General features: G+C 46.4%; 1 protein-coding gene across 2 annotated transcripts in view; it reads left to right on the top strand.

Annotated features, from left to right (window-relative positions):
• Positions 1 to 14,618, top strand: part of abcb6 (ATP binding cassette subfamily B member 6 (Langereis blood group)) — a 174,666-nt gene that overhangs the window by 46,142 nt on the left and 113,906 nt on the right. For both annotated transcript variants that reach the window (XM_033024954.1, XM_033024953.1), the window contains exon 8: positions 10,279 to 10,388. In XM_033024954.1, coding sequence (XP_032880845.1) covers positions 10,279 to 10,388 — 110 coding nt within the window. The remainder of the gene's footprint in view (positions 1 to 10,278; positions 10,389 to 14,618) is intronic.

Genomic DNA, 14,618 nt, shown 5'->3' with positions numbered 1-14,618 from the left:
CACATGTTTTTTACTAAACCTCAGTTCACGTGACAATTATAAACCAATACCAATATAATGGGGTATTGTTGAGGGAGCTTTGCTTCACTTGTTCATTTTTCAAGATCTTGGTGTTACTGGTAAGGCCAGCATGGTTTGGGAACAGCTCCACCCATGACAGCAAGATATTGAAGAGAATTGTGGACCCAGTCCAGACAACCAACCTCCCTTACGTTGACTCAATGTTTACCCCGTGCTTCCTCGGCAAGGCCAGTAGCATAATCAAGGACGAGTAGCACTCTGGCCACTCCCTCGTTACCCTCTCCCATCGGGCAAAAGGTACAGAAGTGTGAAAACGCACACCTCCAGATTCAGGGACAGTTTCTTCCCGGCTGTTATCAGGCAACTGAACCATCCTCTCACCAACTAGAGAGCGGTCCTGACCGCCCATCGACCTCATTGGAGACCCTCAGACTATCTTTGATCGGACTTTACTGGCTTTATCTTGCACTAAACGTTGTTTGTGGAGTTAAAGGGAAAGGGTTTCTTAAATGTGTGAGCGTAGAGACAGAGGGGTGTAAAATGAGGGTAGAAGCAATAGGTAGCAAGGTGAAAAGTAAAAGTGGCAGGCAGACAAATCCAGGGCAAAAATCAAAAAGGGCCACTTTTCAACATAATTGTATAAGGGGTAAGAGTGTTGTAAAAACAAGCCTGAAGGCTTTGTGTCTCAATGCAAGGAGCATTCGTAATAAGGTGGATGAGTTGAATGTGCAGATAGCTATTAATGACTATGATATAGTTGGGATCACGGAGACATGGCTCCAGGGTGACCAAGGCTGGGAGCTGAACATCCAGGGATATATAGATTGGGTGAATCAAATTGGCAGGGGTGCTGAGGAAGAGGATTTCTTGGAATGTATGCGGGATAGTTTTCTAAACCAACATGTAGAAGAACCAACGAGAGAGCAGGCTATTCTAGACTGGGTATTGAGTAATGAGGAAGGGTTAGTTAGTCTTGTTGTGCGTGGCCCCTTGGGCAAGAGTGACCATAATATGGTTGAGTTCTTCATTAGGATGGAGAGTGACATTTGTTAATTCAGAAACAGGGGTCCTGAACTTAAAGAAAGGTAACTTTGAAGGTATGAGAAGTGAATTGGCCAAGGTAGACTGGCAATTGATTCTTAAAGGGTTGACGGTGGATATGCAATGGAAGGCATTTAAAGACTGCATGGATGAGCTACAACAATTGTTCATCCCAGTTTGGCAAAAGAATAAATCAGGGAAGGTAGTGCATCTTTGGATAACAAGGGAAATCAGGGATAGTATCAAAACAAAAGATGAAGCATACAAATTAGTCGGAAAAAGCAGCCAACCAGGGGACTGGGAGAAATTCAGAGTCCAGCAGAGGAGGACAAAATGCTTAATTAGGAAAGGGAAAATAGATTATGAAAGAAAACTGGCAGGGAACATAAAAACTGACTGCAAAAGTTTTTATAGATATGTGAAGAGAAAAACATTAGTTAAAACAAATGTAGGTCCCTTGCAGTCAGAAACACGTGAATTGATCATGGGGAACAAGGACATGGCAGACCAATTGAATAACTACTTTGGTTCTGTCTTCACTAAGGAAGACATAAATAATCTGCTGGAAATAGCAGGGGACTGGGGGTCAAATGAGATGGAGGAACTGAGTGAAATCCAGGTTAGCCGGGAAGTGGTGTTAGGTAAATTGAATGGATTAAAGGCCGATAAATCCCCAGGGCCAGATAGGCTGCATCCCAGAGTACTTAAGGAAGTAGCACCAGAAATAGTGGATGCATTAGTGATAATTTTTTTAAACTCTTTAGATTCTGGAGTAGTTCCTGAGGATTGGAGGGTAGCTAATGTAACCCCACTTTTTAAAAAGGGAGGGAGAGAGAAAAAGGGGAATTACAGACCAGTTAGTCTAACGTCGGTAGTGGGGAAACTGCTAGAATCAGTTATTAAAGATGGGATAGCAGCACATTTGGAAAATGGTGAAATCATTGGACAAAGTCAGCATGGATTTATGAAAGGTAAATCATGTCTGACGAATCTTATAGAATTTTTCGAGGATGTAACTAGTAGAGTGGATAAGGGAGAACCAGTGGATGTGTTATATCTGGACTTTCAGAAGGCTTTCGACAAGGTCCCACATAAGAGATTAGTATACAAACTTAAAGCACACGGTATTGGGGGTTCAGTATTTATGTGGATAGAGAACTGGCTGGCAGACAGGAAGCAAAGAGTAGGAGTAAACGGGTCCTTTTCACAATGGCAGGCAGTGACTAGTGGGGTACCGCAAGGCTCAGTGCTGGGACCCCAGCTATTTACGATATATATTAATGATTTGGACGAGGGAATTGAAGACAACATCTCCAAGTTTGCGGATGAAGCTGGGGGGCTGTGTTAGCTGTGAGGAGGATGCTAGGAGGCTGCAAGGTGACTTGGATAGGCTGGGTGAGTGGGCAAATGCATAGCAGATGCAGTATAATGTGGATAAATGTGAGGTTATCCACTTTGACGGCAAAAACAGGAAAGTAGACTATTATCTGAATGGTGGCGGATTAGGAAAAGGGGAGATGCAACGAGACCTGGGTGTCATGGTACACCAGTCATTAAAAGTAGGCATGCAGGTGCAGCAGGCAGTGAAGAAAGCGAATGGTATGTTAGCATTCATAGCAAAAGGATTTGAGTATAGGAGCAGGGAGGTTCTGCTGCAGTTGTACAGGGTCTTGGTGAGATTGAGGGGGGATCTTGTAGAAATGTACGAAATTCTTAAGGGGTTGGACAGGCTAGATGCAGGAAGATTGTTCCCGATGTTGGGGTAGTCCAGAACAAGGGGTCACAGTTTAAGGATAAGGGGGAAATCTTTTAGGACCGAGATGAGGAAAACATTTTTCACACAGAGAGTGGTGAATCTCTGGAATTCTCTGCCACAGAAGGTAGTTGAGGCCAGTTCATTGGCTATATTTAAGAGGGAGTTAGATGTGGCCCTTGTGGCTAAAGGGATCAGGGGGTATGGAGAGAAGGCAGGTACAGGATACTGAGTTGGATGATCAGCCATGATCATATTGAATGGCGTTGCAGGCTCGAAGGGCCGAATGGCCTACTCCTGCACCATTTTCTATGTTTCTATGTTTCCTTATCATGCATCTGAAAACTGTGCACGGCTCGATTGTAATCATGTATTGTCGTTCCGTTGACTGGTAAGCACGCAACAAAAGCTTTCACTGTACCCCGGTACACGGGACAAGAAACTAAACTAAACTAAACTAAACATTTGTTGCCGTTATCAACTTGCTCTTGGGAAGGTGATCGAGAGCCATTGCTTTTCACCACCACAGTCTTTCTTAGTTTAGTTTATTATCGTCACATTTACTGAGTTACAGTGAAAATTTTTGTTGTTACATGCTGTCCAGTAGAGTCAGATTAAAGATAGTCTGAGGGTCTTCAATGAGGTAGATGGGAGGTCAGGCTGCTCTCTAGTTGGTGAGAGGACGGTTCAGTTGCCTGATAACAGCCGGGAAGAAACTGTCTCTGAATCTGCAGATGGGCGTTTTCAAACCTCTGTTCCTCTTGCGTGATGGGAGAGGTGAGAAGAGGGAGTGACTGGAAGAGCGATCCATGGTTTAGACTCTGGCAATGATAGAACAGTGATATCTTTCATGTCAGAATGGTGTGCGAGGATTGGATGGGAAGATGCAGGTTGTAGCGTTCCCATGTGTTCTTATCCTTCTTGGTGGTGGATGTCACATAGAAAATAGGTGCAGGAGTAGGCCATTCGGCCCTTCGAGCCTGCACCGCCATTCAATATGATCATGGCTGATCATCCAACTCGGTATCCCACCCCTGCCTTCTCTCCATACCCCCTGATCCCTTTAGCCACAAGGGCCGCATCTAACTCCCTCTTAAATATAGTCAATGAACTGGCCTCAACTACCTTCTGTGGCAGAGAATTCCACAGATTCACCGCTCTGTCACAGCTTTAAGAGGCTGATAGAATAGGGTAGGTGAGTCATTGCAATGCATTTTGTAAATTGGACCACACTGCATCCTCATGTGGAGGAAAAAACGGATGTTTCAGGTAATTTGAGGTACCAATCTGCTTTTTATTATACAAATACATTTATTCAGAAAACAAAACAAAACATACAGAGTATTAACACGATCAAAGGCTGCCTATATTGGCATTTACAAACAAACGGTCATCAGATTAATATAACGCCAACTTTATCTATGTGAGATAAGATGTGAAAAGAAAGAGATTATGTGAAAAGAAAGAGATTAGTTAAAACAAATGTAGGTCCCTTGCAGTCAGAAACAGGTGAGTTGATCATGGGGAACAAGGATATGGCGGACCAATTGAATAACTACTTTGGTTCCGTCTTCACTAAGGAAGACATAAATAATCTGCCGGAAATAGCAGGGGACCGCGGGTCAAAGGAGTTGGAGGAATTGAGTGAAATCCAGGTTAGCCGGGAAGTTGTGTTGGGTAAATTGAATGGATTAAAGGCCGATAAATCCCCAGGGCCAGATAGGCTGCATCCCAGAGTACTTAAGGAAGTAGCTCCAGAAATAGTGGATGCATTAGTAATAATCTTTCAAAACTCTTTAGATTCTGGAGTAGTTCCTGAGGATTGGCGGGTAGCAAACGTAACCCCACTTTTTAAGAAGGGAGGGAGAGAGAAAACGTGTTAGTCTAACATCGGTAGTGGGGAAACTACTAGAGTCAGTTATTAAAGATGGGATAGCAGCACATTTGGAAAGTGGTGAAATCATTGGACAAAGTCAGCATGGATTTACAAAAGGTAAATCATGTCTGACGAATCTTATAGAATTTTTCGAGGATGTAACTAGTAGCGTGGATAGGGGAGAACCAGTGGATGTGGTGTATCTGGACTTCCAGAAGGCTTTCGACAAGGTCCCACATAAGAGATTAGTTTACAAACTTAAAGCACACGGAATTGGGGGTTCAGTATTGATGTGGATAGAGAACTGGCTGGCAAACAGGAAGCAAAAAGTAGGAGTAAACGGGTCCTTTTCACAATGGCAGGCAGTGACTAGTGGGGTACCGCAAGGCTCAGTGCTGGGACCCCAGCTATTTACGATATATATTAATGATCTGGATGAGGGAATTGAAGGCAATATCTCCAAGTTTGCGGATGACACTAAGCTGGGGGGCAGTGTTGGCTGTGAGGAGGATGCTAGGAGACTGCAAGGTGACTTGGATAGGCTGGGTGAGTGGGCAAATGTTTGGCAGATGCAGTATAATGTGGATAAATGTGAGTTTATCCATTTTGGTGGCAAAAACAGGAAAGCAGACTATTATCTAAATGGTGGCCGACTAGGAAAAGGGGAGATGCAGCGAGACCTGGGTGTCACGGTACACCAGTCATTGAAAGTGGGCATGCAGGTGCAGCAGGCAGTGAAGAAAGCAAATGGTATGTTAGCTTTCATAGCAAAAGGATTTGAGTATAGGAGCAGGGAGGTTCTACTGCAGTTGTACAGGGTCTTGGTGAGACCACACCTGGAGTATTGCGTACAGTTTTGGTCTCCAAATCTGAGGAAGGACATTATTGCCATAGACGGAGTGCAGAGAAGGTTCACCAGACTGATTCCTGGGATGTCAGGACTGTCTTATGAAGAAAGACTGGATAGACTTGGTTTATACTCTCTAGAATTTAGGAGATTGAGAGGGGATCTTATAGAAACTTACAAAATTCTTAAGGGGTTGGACAGGCTAGATGCAGGAAGATTGCTCCCGATGTTGGGGAAGTCCAGGACAAGGGGTCACAGCTTAAGGATAAGGGGGAAATCCTTTAAAACCGAGATGAGAAGAACTTTTTTCACACAGAGAGTGGTGAATCTCTGGAACTCCCTGCCACAGAGGGTAGTCGAGGCCAGTTCATTGGCTATATTTAAGAGGGAGTTAGATGTGGCCCTTGTGGCTAAGGGGATCAGAGGGTATGGAGAGAAGGCAGGTACGGGATACTGAGTTGGATGATCAGCCATGATCATATTGAATGGCGGTGCAGGCTCGAAGGGCCGAATGGCCTACTCCTGCACCTAATTTCTTTGTTTCTATGTTTCTATGTTTATCAACAATACATTCAAGATTGTTAAGGGTTTGGGCACACTAGAGGCAGGAAACATGTTCCCGATGTTGGGGGAGTCCAGAACCAGGGGCCACAGTTTAAGAATAAGGAGTAAGCCATTTAGAACGGCGATGAGGAAACACTTTTTCTCACAGAGAGTTGTGAGTCTGTGGAATTCTCTGCCTCAGAGGGCGGTGGAGGCCGGTTCTCTGGATGCTTTCAAGAGAGAGCTAGATAGGGCTCTTAAAGATAGCTGAGTCAGGGGATATGGGGAGAAGGCAGGAACGGGGTACTGATTGGGGATGATCAGCCATGATCACATTGAATGGCGGTGCTGGCTCGAAGGGTCGAATGGCCTCCTCCTGCACCTATTGCCTATTGACCTCCCGCGGCGACCAGCGTTCATGAACGGTCTCCAGAGTCCCCGTGTCCCTGGAGAGGGAACACGTGGGCACGGACTTCGGCCCGGAAAAGGGGCAGGCAGTCGACCCCGATGCGGCCGTCGACTACCCCGCTGCCTGGACCCCCGAATGGCCACCTTGGCCAGGCCCAGGAGCAGACCGACAGGGAGACCCCCTCCATCCCGAACCTCCCCCCAATGCACCGGATGCCCAAATATCAGAGTGTTTGACAGGACAGTTTGGAGGAAGTTTCACTCTACATTTAACCCATCTGTTGTGGGAATGTTTGATGAGGCAGAACAGTGACTGGAAGAAGAGGACTGCGCCACTTTAAGTGATTGGAGATAGTAACAGTTCCTGTCCCGTTAAGAGCATGTGATGCTGAATTGATTTGTGTTTGACTGTCTGTCACAATGGAATCTCCGGCCTTTAAAGTGGTCTCATCTTACAACAGTAAGTCACTCTTAAGAGCGGAAAAAATGCTTTCTGATGATAATTAAATCCTGTGTTCTTGGGAGAGTGCCTGCTCAGATGAAGCCTAAAGAGCAACCTCTAGGGCTTTTCCATGTAATCGAACATCACTGCCTTTGTTAGAAAGGCCAGCTGTTTGTCTTTAATGTCTGAGATTCAGGAAACATGAAAGAGAACCATTTCACCTCTTATTGACAAAGAGCTGAAACCGGAGAATGTGACTTGTTTGCCACAGTAGGTAATTGAGGGGGTTGTACCCAGCCACACTTTCCTGTGTTTGTAATGTCTTATATCAAAGAACTGACTGTCATTGCTAGAGCAGTAAGCTGACACTTCACTGCATTGCTCATAGTAGCAAATGAGAAGTGAATGAGAGCGTGACTTGGCTTCTGTTAGCTGCAGGGACATGGGAATTGTTAGAGTAGAAAGACAGATCCAGTAATTTCTCCTACCTATCTAATCGTAGGACAAAAGAGTAATTGTGGACTAAATGCTCAATCTGTTCAAAAGAATCGGCACATAAGAAGCTGCAGATGCTGGAACCTTGCGTAGAACGCGGAGCGCTAGAGTCACTCAGCGGACCCTGAGTGCCTATCCAAGTCCTCCAGAGATGCTGCCTGACCTGCTGAGTTATTCCAGCACTTCTGCAAAGGGAATGGCAGATGATCTCAATGAAACCTATAATTTTTTTTTTTTAAGGGCACTTGAGAGTTTATGTTGAGAATATTTTCCCACTGAGGGAAAATTTGAATGCAGGAGCGTTGTCCCAACTTGAAAGAACTAAGTGAAGAACAAACATGTCTAGCCATTTCACCTATTTTCTTTAAAAAAAAAATGTTTTTTAAATCCCGGAGGAAGGTAGACAAAAATGCTGGAGAAACTCAGCGGGTGAGGATGCATCTATGGAGCGAAGAATAGGTGACGTTTCGGGTCGAGACCCTTCTTCAGACTGGACGTCACCTATTCCTTCGCTCCATAGATGCTTCCTCAATGCTGAGTTTCTCCAGCATTTTTGTCTACCTTTGATTTTTCCAGCATTTGCAGTTCTTTCTTAAACAAAGTCCTGGAGCAACTCAGCAAATCAGACAGCATCAATGGAGGGATGGACAGAAAACATTTTGGATTCTATGTAAAATGCACATTACAAGTGACTGCCGTAATCATGAGTAATTAAACAATCAGTCTGAAGAAGGATTTGAAACGCAAACAGGTGAACATTCCCCTCCTTCAAATGTTGACCAATAGACTGCCACAGAGGCAGTGGAGGCCAATTCACTGGATGCATTCAAAAGAGAGTTAGATATAGCTCTTAGGGCTAGCGGAATCAAGGGATAGGTGGAAAAGGCAGGCACAGAGTACTGATTCTGAATGATCAGCCATGATCAGATTGAATGGCGGTGCTGACTTGAAGGGCCGAATGGCCTACTCCTGTTTTCTATGTTTCTGTTAATCAAGAAGTGAATGAGGTCAGAATAAAGGGGAGCCTGCCGTCGGGGGTCAGCCTTGTACAAAGGGGGACCCAGCATGGGGGGGGGGGTGCTAGAACAAAGGGGGGGACAGCATGGGGGAGGGGGGGGTAGAACAAAGGGGGGGACAGCATGGGGGAGGGGGGGGGTAGAACAAAGGGGGGGGCAGCGGGGGGGGCTAGAACAAAGTGGGGGGGGGGGTGGGGGGGTAGAACAAAGGGGGGGACAGCATGGGGGGGGGGGCTAGAACACAGGGGGCCATTGGGGACTAAATGTAATCTTGTTGGCGCTCTATATGTGGCGCCTCTTTACATTCCTCATGTATGTAAAACAAAGAATCTCACTGTGACATGTCACATGTGATAATAAAGTATCACTCAGTAGAGGGATAACTCACTGAAGCTCCTGACACTCATGTTATAAGAAAACTTTCTTGAAAGTAACTTTTGACGCTTCTTACACAACCCTTTGTAGGTGGCCCTTCTCTTTCATTAAAAACTTACTGCACACAAAAAAGTCTCTTCATTTTAACACGAGAGGGGAAAGATTTAATAGGAACTGAGGGGCAACTATTTGACTCGGGGTGATGGATATACAGAATGAGCTACCAGAGGAGGTAGTTGAGGCAGGTACAACATTTAGAGCACAAGATAGACATAAAAAGCTGGAGTAACTCAGCGGGATAGTCAGCATCTCTGGTGAGAAGGAATGGGTGATGTTTCAGGTCGAGACCCAGGTCTGAAGAAGAGTCTCGACCCGAAACAGAGATGTTTAGAACGGAGACGAGGAAACACTGTTTCACACAGAGAGTTGTGAGTCTGTGGAATTCTCTGCCTCAGAGAGCGGTGGAGGCCGGTTCTCTGGATACTTTCAAGAGAGAGCTAGATAGGGCTCTTAAAAATAGTGGAGTCAGGGGATATGGGGAGAAGGCAGGAACGGGGTACTGATTGTGGATGATCAGCCATGATCACAATGAATGGAGGTGCTGGCTCGAAGGGCGAATGGCCTACTGCTCCTATTGTCTATTTTCTATTATATCGTTTACAGTGTATTACTCCAGAGTATTAAAGCCTCCTTGACATTGTAGTGTATTTTTAATGCACCCTCTCCAATGTCACTATCCTTCCAAAAGAAAGTACCAAGAAATGAACAAAGAACACCAGGTAAAGAATGTGCGCAACATGATGAGAGTGCTGTTCCATGCTGTGACTAGTAGCCAGTTGAGATTGCTGCCCCTTCTTCTTCTTCTTCTTCTTGTGAATGAAACATAAAGCAAAGGAATAGTTAAATCTCAAGCCGGGTGTTGAGCAGCCAGGTTGTTGTCTGTGTTGGCGTCAATATCCGCCAGGCCCTGACAGAGCTCCATTTGGTGGGTGGTAGAGTGGGCACCCAGAGATGACATGGTTGGCTGTCTGTTGTTCTGCTCCACATTCACAGGCTGGGCTCTGGCGGAGGGAGCCCCCATCTCCACACGCTGGCATTGAAACGCCCAACTCCAGTACCTAGTCTGTTGAGCTTCACCCATGCTCCTCTGGGGAGCTCAGACCCTGGACAGCTTTTTATCTGGTGAAGAGATGTAGCTGTGTAATGGAGATGAGGTTGCCTTCCACTCCTGTGACCACTCGGTGGCTATCCAGTGTGCTTTTGTCTCAGTTGGCTGGATGGATGGAGGCAAGGAGTTGTTTTCCATGTGGAGCAAAGGGGTGACGGGACTTCAGTCAGGGTAGCCTCTGCTTTCTGCTGATAATTGCTGCCCCAATTTCCACTCATGCAATGACTGGGCTTGCAGAATGTATTTATGTAAGTTGGATCACTGTTTCATGTTGTTGTTCCCTTGGTTCACAGCCACAACCATTCTGATAACTGAATGGAGAACAAAGTACAGGAGAGAAATGAACACCAGGGACAATGAGGCAAAGTCGAAGGCCGTTGACTCTTTGCTGAACTTTGAAACGGTAACATTGATTTTCTGAAGTTGTAGCTTTGTTCAGCTATTAAAGGGGCTACTTAGGGGCGGCACGGTGGCGCAGCGGTAGAGTGGCTGCCTTACAGAGACCTGGGTTCGATCCTGGCTACGGGTGCTGACTGTACGGAGTTTGTACGTTCTACCCATGACCTGCGTGGGTTTTCTCCGGGTGCTCCGGTTTCTTCGGGTGCTCCCCCAGATTCGGGGTGATGTGGTCCCTTTTTCAGTTGCCCGTCAGGAGTGTCGCTGCGGTGTTTTGGACCAGTTGCAGGCGGGACAGGGAAGATTGGCTGATGCCAGTGTAAAGGGAGTTGCAGTAATCGAGGCGGGAGGAGATAAATTGGCTTGGTATAATTGTAAATTGTTCCCAGTGTATGTTGGATAGTGTTAGTGTGCGGCAATCACTGGTCAGTGCGGACTCGATGGGCTGAAGGGTCTGTTTCTGCGTTTCTCTAAACTAAACTAAAATTGACAGGCAAATGAAAGATGGTTTTTGAAGGGGACAGCAAATGGAGGGACATAATTGTTAGCTGGGACAAAGAGATAGCAAGTTGCTGCTGATGGTTGGTGGGGAGAGCGGAGATGTTATGTGATTGATGAAGAAAGAGAGGAGAGTGATGTGATAGATTATCTTCCCAAAGGTTTGATTTTTTTTTTTTTAGTCTTTGTTCGGTGTTGACTGGTAATCTGAATGCAGCGGTGACAGATAAAAAATGCTGGAGTAACTCAGCGTTTAAGAAAGAACTGCAGATGCTGGGAAAATCAAAGGTAGACAAAAATGCTGGAGAAACTCAGCGGGTGAGGCAGCATCTATGGAGTGAAGGAATAGGTTTTGTTTCAGGTCGAGACCCTTCTTCAGACTGATGTGGGGGTGGGGGGGGCGGGAAGAAGAAAGGAAGAGGCGGAGACAGTGGGCTGTGGGTGAGCTGGGAAGGTGAGGGGAAGGAGGGAAAAAGCAAGGACTACCTGAAATTGGAGGTCAATGTTCATACCGCTGGGGTGTAAACTACCCAAGCGAAATATGAGGTGCTGCTCCTCCAATTTGCGATGGCACTCACTCTGGCCATGGAGGAGGCCCAGGACAGAAAGGTCGGATTCGGTATGGGAGGGGGAGGTGAAGTGCTGAGCCACCGGGAGATCAGGTTGGTTAGGGCGAACCGAGCGGAGGTGTTGGGCGAAGCGATCGCCAAGCCTATCCTTGGTAATTCAGCGGGTCAGGCAGCATCCCTGAAGAAAGGTCCCGGCCTGAAATGTCACTTATCCATGTTCTCCAGGGATGCTGCCTAACTCACTCTTACTCCAGCATTTTGTGTCTTTCCTTGGTAAACTATCATCTGCGGTTCCTTGTTTCTATTGATTGTCGCAATGCTTCAATTTTACCTCATTCACTAAGGAAATAAAATTGTATCTGGTTCTACCTCTCTCAACCGCGATCACCCAAAGTGTTTCACAGCCATTGAAGAACTTGTCTGCAGAAAACACCACAACAAGCAAACCAGCATATTTAGTTTAGAGATCCAACGAGGAAACTGGCCCTTCGGCCCACCGAGTCCACGCCAACCAGCCATCTAACACTATCCTACACACACACACACACTAGGGACAATTTACATTTATACCAAGGCAATTAACCTACAAACCTGTACGTCTTTGGAGTGTGGGAGAAAACCGAAGATCTCGGAGAAAACCCGCGCAGGTCGCGGGGAGAACGTGCGAACTCCGTACAGACAGCACCTGTAGTCGGGATCGAACCCGGGTCTCTGGCGCTGTATGTGCTGTAAGGCAGCAACTCTACCACTGCGCCACCGTGCCGCCCTGAATATACCAGCATAGTAACTAATAATAATCAGTTGGTTTGTTTCTATGCATGAAATATTTCAGTTTAGTTTATTGTCACGTGTACCGAGGTACAGTGTGAAGCTTTTGTTGCGTATTATCCAGTCACAATCGAGCCATTTACAGTGTACAGATACATGATAAGGGAATAAGGTTTAATGCAAGGTAAAGCCAGCAAAGTCTGATCCTGGATAGTTCGAGGGTCACCAAAGAGGTAGATAGTAGTGCAGCACTGCTCTCTGGTTGTGGTAGGAAGCGATACAATACGATAGAACTTTATTTATCCCAGGAGGGAAATTGATCTGCCAACAGTCATAAATCACAAGATACATGAAGCATGAAATTAAAGTGACGAGTGAAAGGATTGGCGATGTGCAAAGTTTGAAGGGGGGGGGGAAGAGGAGTCGGTCTACCCCACCACAGAAGGGGGAGGAGTTGTACGGTTTGATAGCCACAGGGAAGAAGGATCTCCCGTGGCGTTCTGTGCTGCATCTTGGTGGAGCCAGTCTGTAGCTGAAGGTGCTCCTCAGGTTGTCCAGTGTGTCACGGAGGGGGTGAGCTGTATTGTCCAGGATGCTCCGCAGACACGGAGACTTCTCGTCTCCAAGACCAACCTCCCATGAATCCAACTCCAACTCCGCCCCCAGGACGGAGCCAGCCTTCCTGATGAGATTGTTAGTCTTGTTAGCGTCCGCAGCCATCGCCCTGCTGCCCCAGCACACGATAGTAAAGAAGATGGAAATAGGCAAAGTTTCGGGCCGAAATCTCAGTCTGAAGAAGGGTTGCCTATTTCATTTGCTCCATAGATGCTGCTGCACCCGCTGAGTTTCTCCAGCACTTAGTCAACCTTCGATTTTCCAGCATCTGCAGTTCCTTGTTAAACAGTAAAGAAGATGGCACTGGTTACCACCGATTAATAGATCATCTGTAGCATCATACTGCAGATGTTGAAGGAATGGAGCCTTCTCAAAAAGTACAGCCGGCTCTGTCCCTTCTTGAACAGGGCCTCAGCGTTCCTGTACCAGTCCAGTTTGCTGTCCAGGTACACTCCCAGGTATTTGTACTCCTTGGTAAACTGCACATCCACACCATTGACTTGACCTCCACAGCCTTCTGTGGCAATGAATCCCACTGATTCACCGCCCTCCCACTAAAGGAATTCCTCCTCGTCTCCATTCTAAAGATACGCCCTGTACTCTCAGGTCCTCGACTCTCCCACTAGTGGAAACATCCTCTACACATCCTTTCTATCCAGGCCTTTCACTATTTGATAATTTTCAGTGAGGCCCTCTCTCATCCTTCTAAACTCCAGCAAGTACAGGCCCAGTGCCGTCAAACGCTCATCATATGTTAACCCACTCATTCTTGGGATCATTCTCGTAAACCCTCTCCAACGCCAGCACATCCCCCCCTCAGATGCGGGGCCCAAAAGTGCTCACAATACTCCAAATACTTCTTGAACAATACTCCAAAGGTGGTTTGATCAGCACCCCAGGCAGCTTGTGATATGACCTGCTTGTTTCCTCTAGTGTTACAAGACTTGATGTTTTGATTTTAAAAATTGCAAATGGATAGATTAGGTTAAAGACTGCTCACAGTTTTCATAGGATTTGGTCAATTGAGGCCATCCTAAATAACATTCAAGACTCAAGTGTTTAAGAAGGAACTGCAGATGCAGGAAAAATGGAAGATAGACGAAAATGCTGGAGAAGCTCAGCGGGTGAGGCAGCATCTTTGGAGCGAAGGAATAGGTGTAATTTCGGGTCAAGACCGTTCTTCAGACTGATGTGGGGGGGGGGGGGCCGGGAAGAAGAAAGGAAGAAGCGGAGACAGTGGGCTGAGGGGGAGCTGGGAAGGGGAGGGGAAGGAGGGAGAAAGCAGGGACTACCTGAAATTGAAGAAGTCAATGTTCATACCGCTGGGGTGTAAACGACCCAAGCGAAATATGAGGTGTTGCTCCTCCAATTTACGGTGGGCCTCACTCTGGCCATGACTCAAGAGTGTCCCCGATAGAACAAGAACTTCTCAACACATTGCTGCCTTCTGTTGGGAGGAAGTGAGTGAGATTAATACGGACTTGTATTTTACAAGCTGCAGGAGGTGATGAGTTGAAGACGGTGCCTTAGAAACTACAATCCTGTGCCTTGCAGCATTCTGGAAGGTCATCAAAGGTTTTGACGTTCCCCACCTCCTCCTCATGTTTTCCCAAGAAACCTTTAGCTCTGCTACTGGATACAAGGAGACATCAAAGCATATTTGGGTTTAAATAGTACTGTTCAGGTGAAGCAGGATTATTTGCTCGCATCTGGCATGCTATAGTGTGAAAGTAGCTCCTTCTGCTAATGGATTGCACAGAACAGATGAATCATTTACCCAAGTGGCA

The sequence above is a fragment of the Amblyraja radiata genome, chromosome 7 (assembly GCF_010909765.2).
Source record: "Amblyraja radiata isolate CabotCenter1 chromosome 7, sAmbRad1.1.pri, whole genome shotgun sequence".
In the NCBI taxonomy this organism is placed as follows: domain Eukaryota; kingdom Metazoa; phylum Chordata; class Chondrichthyes; order Rajiformes; family Rajidae; genus Amblyraja; species Amblyraja radiata.
This window is presented reverse-complemented; position numbering and strand designations above follow the sequence as displayed.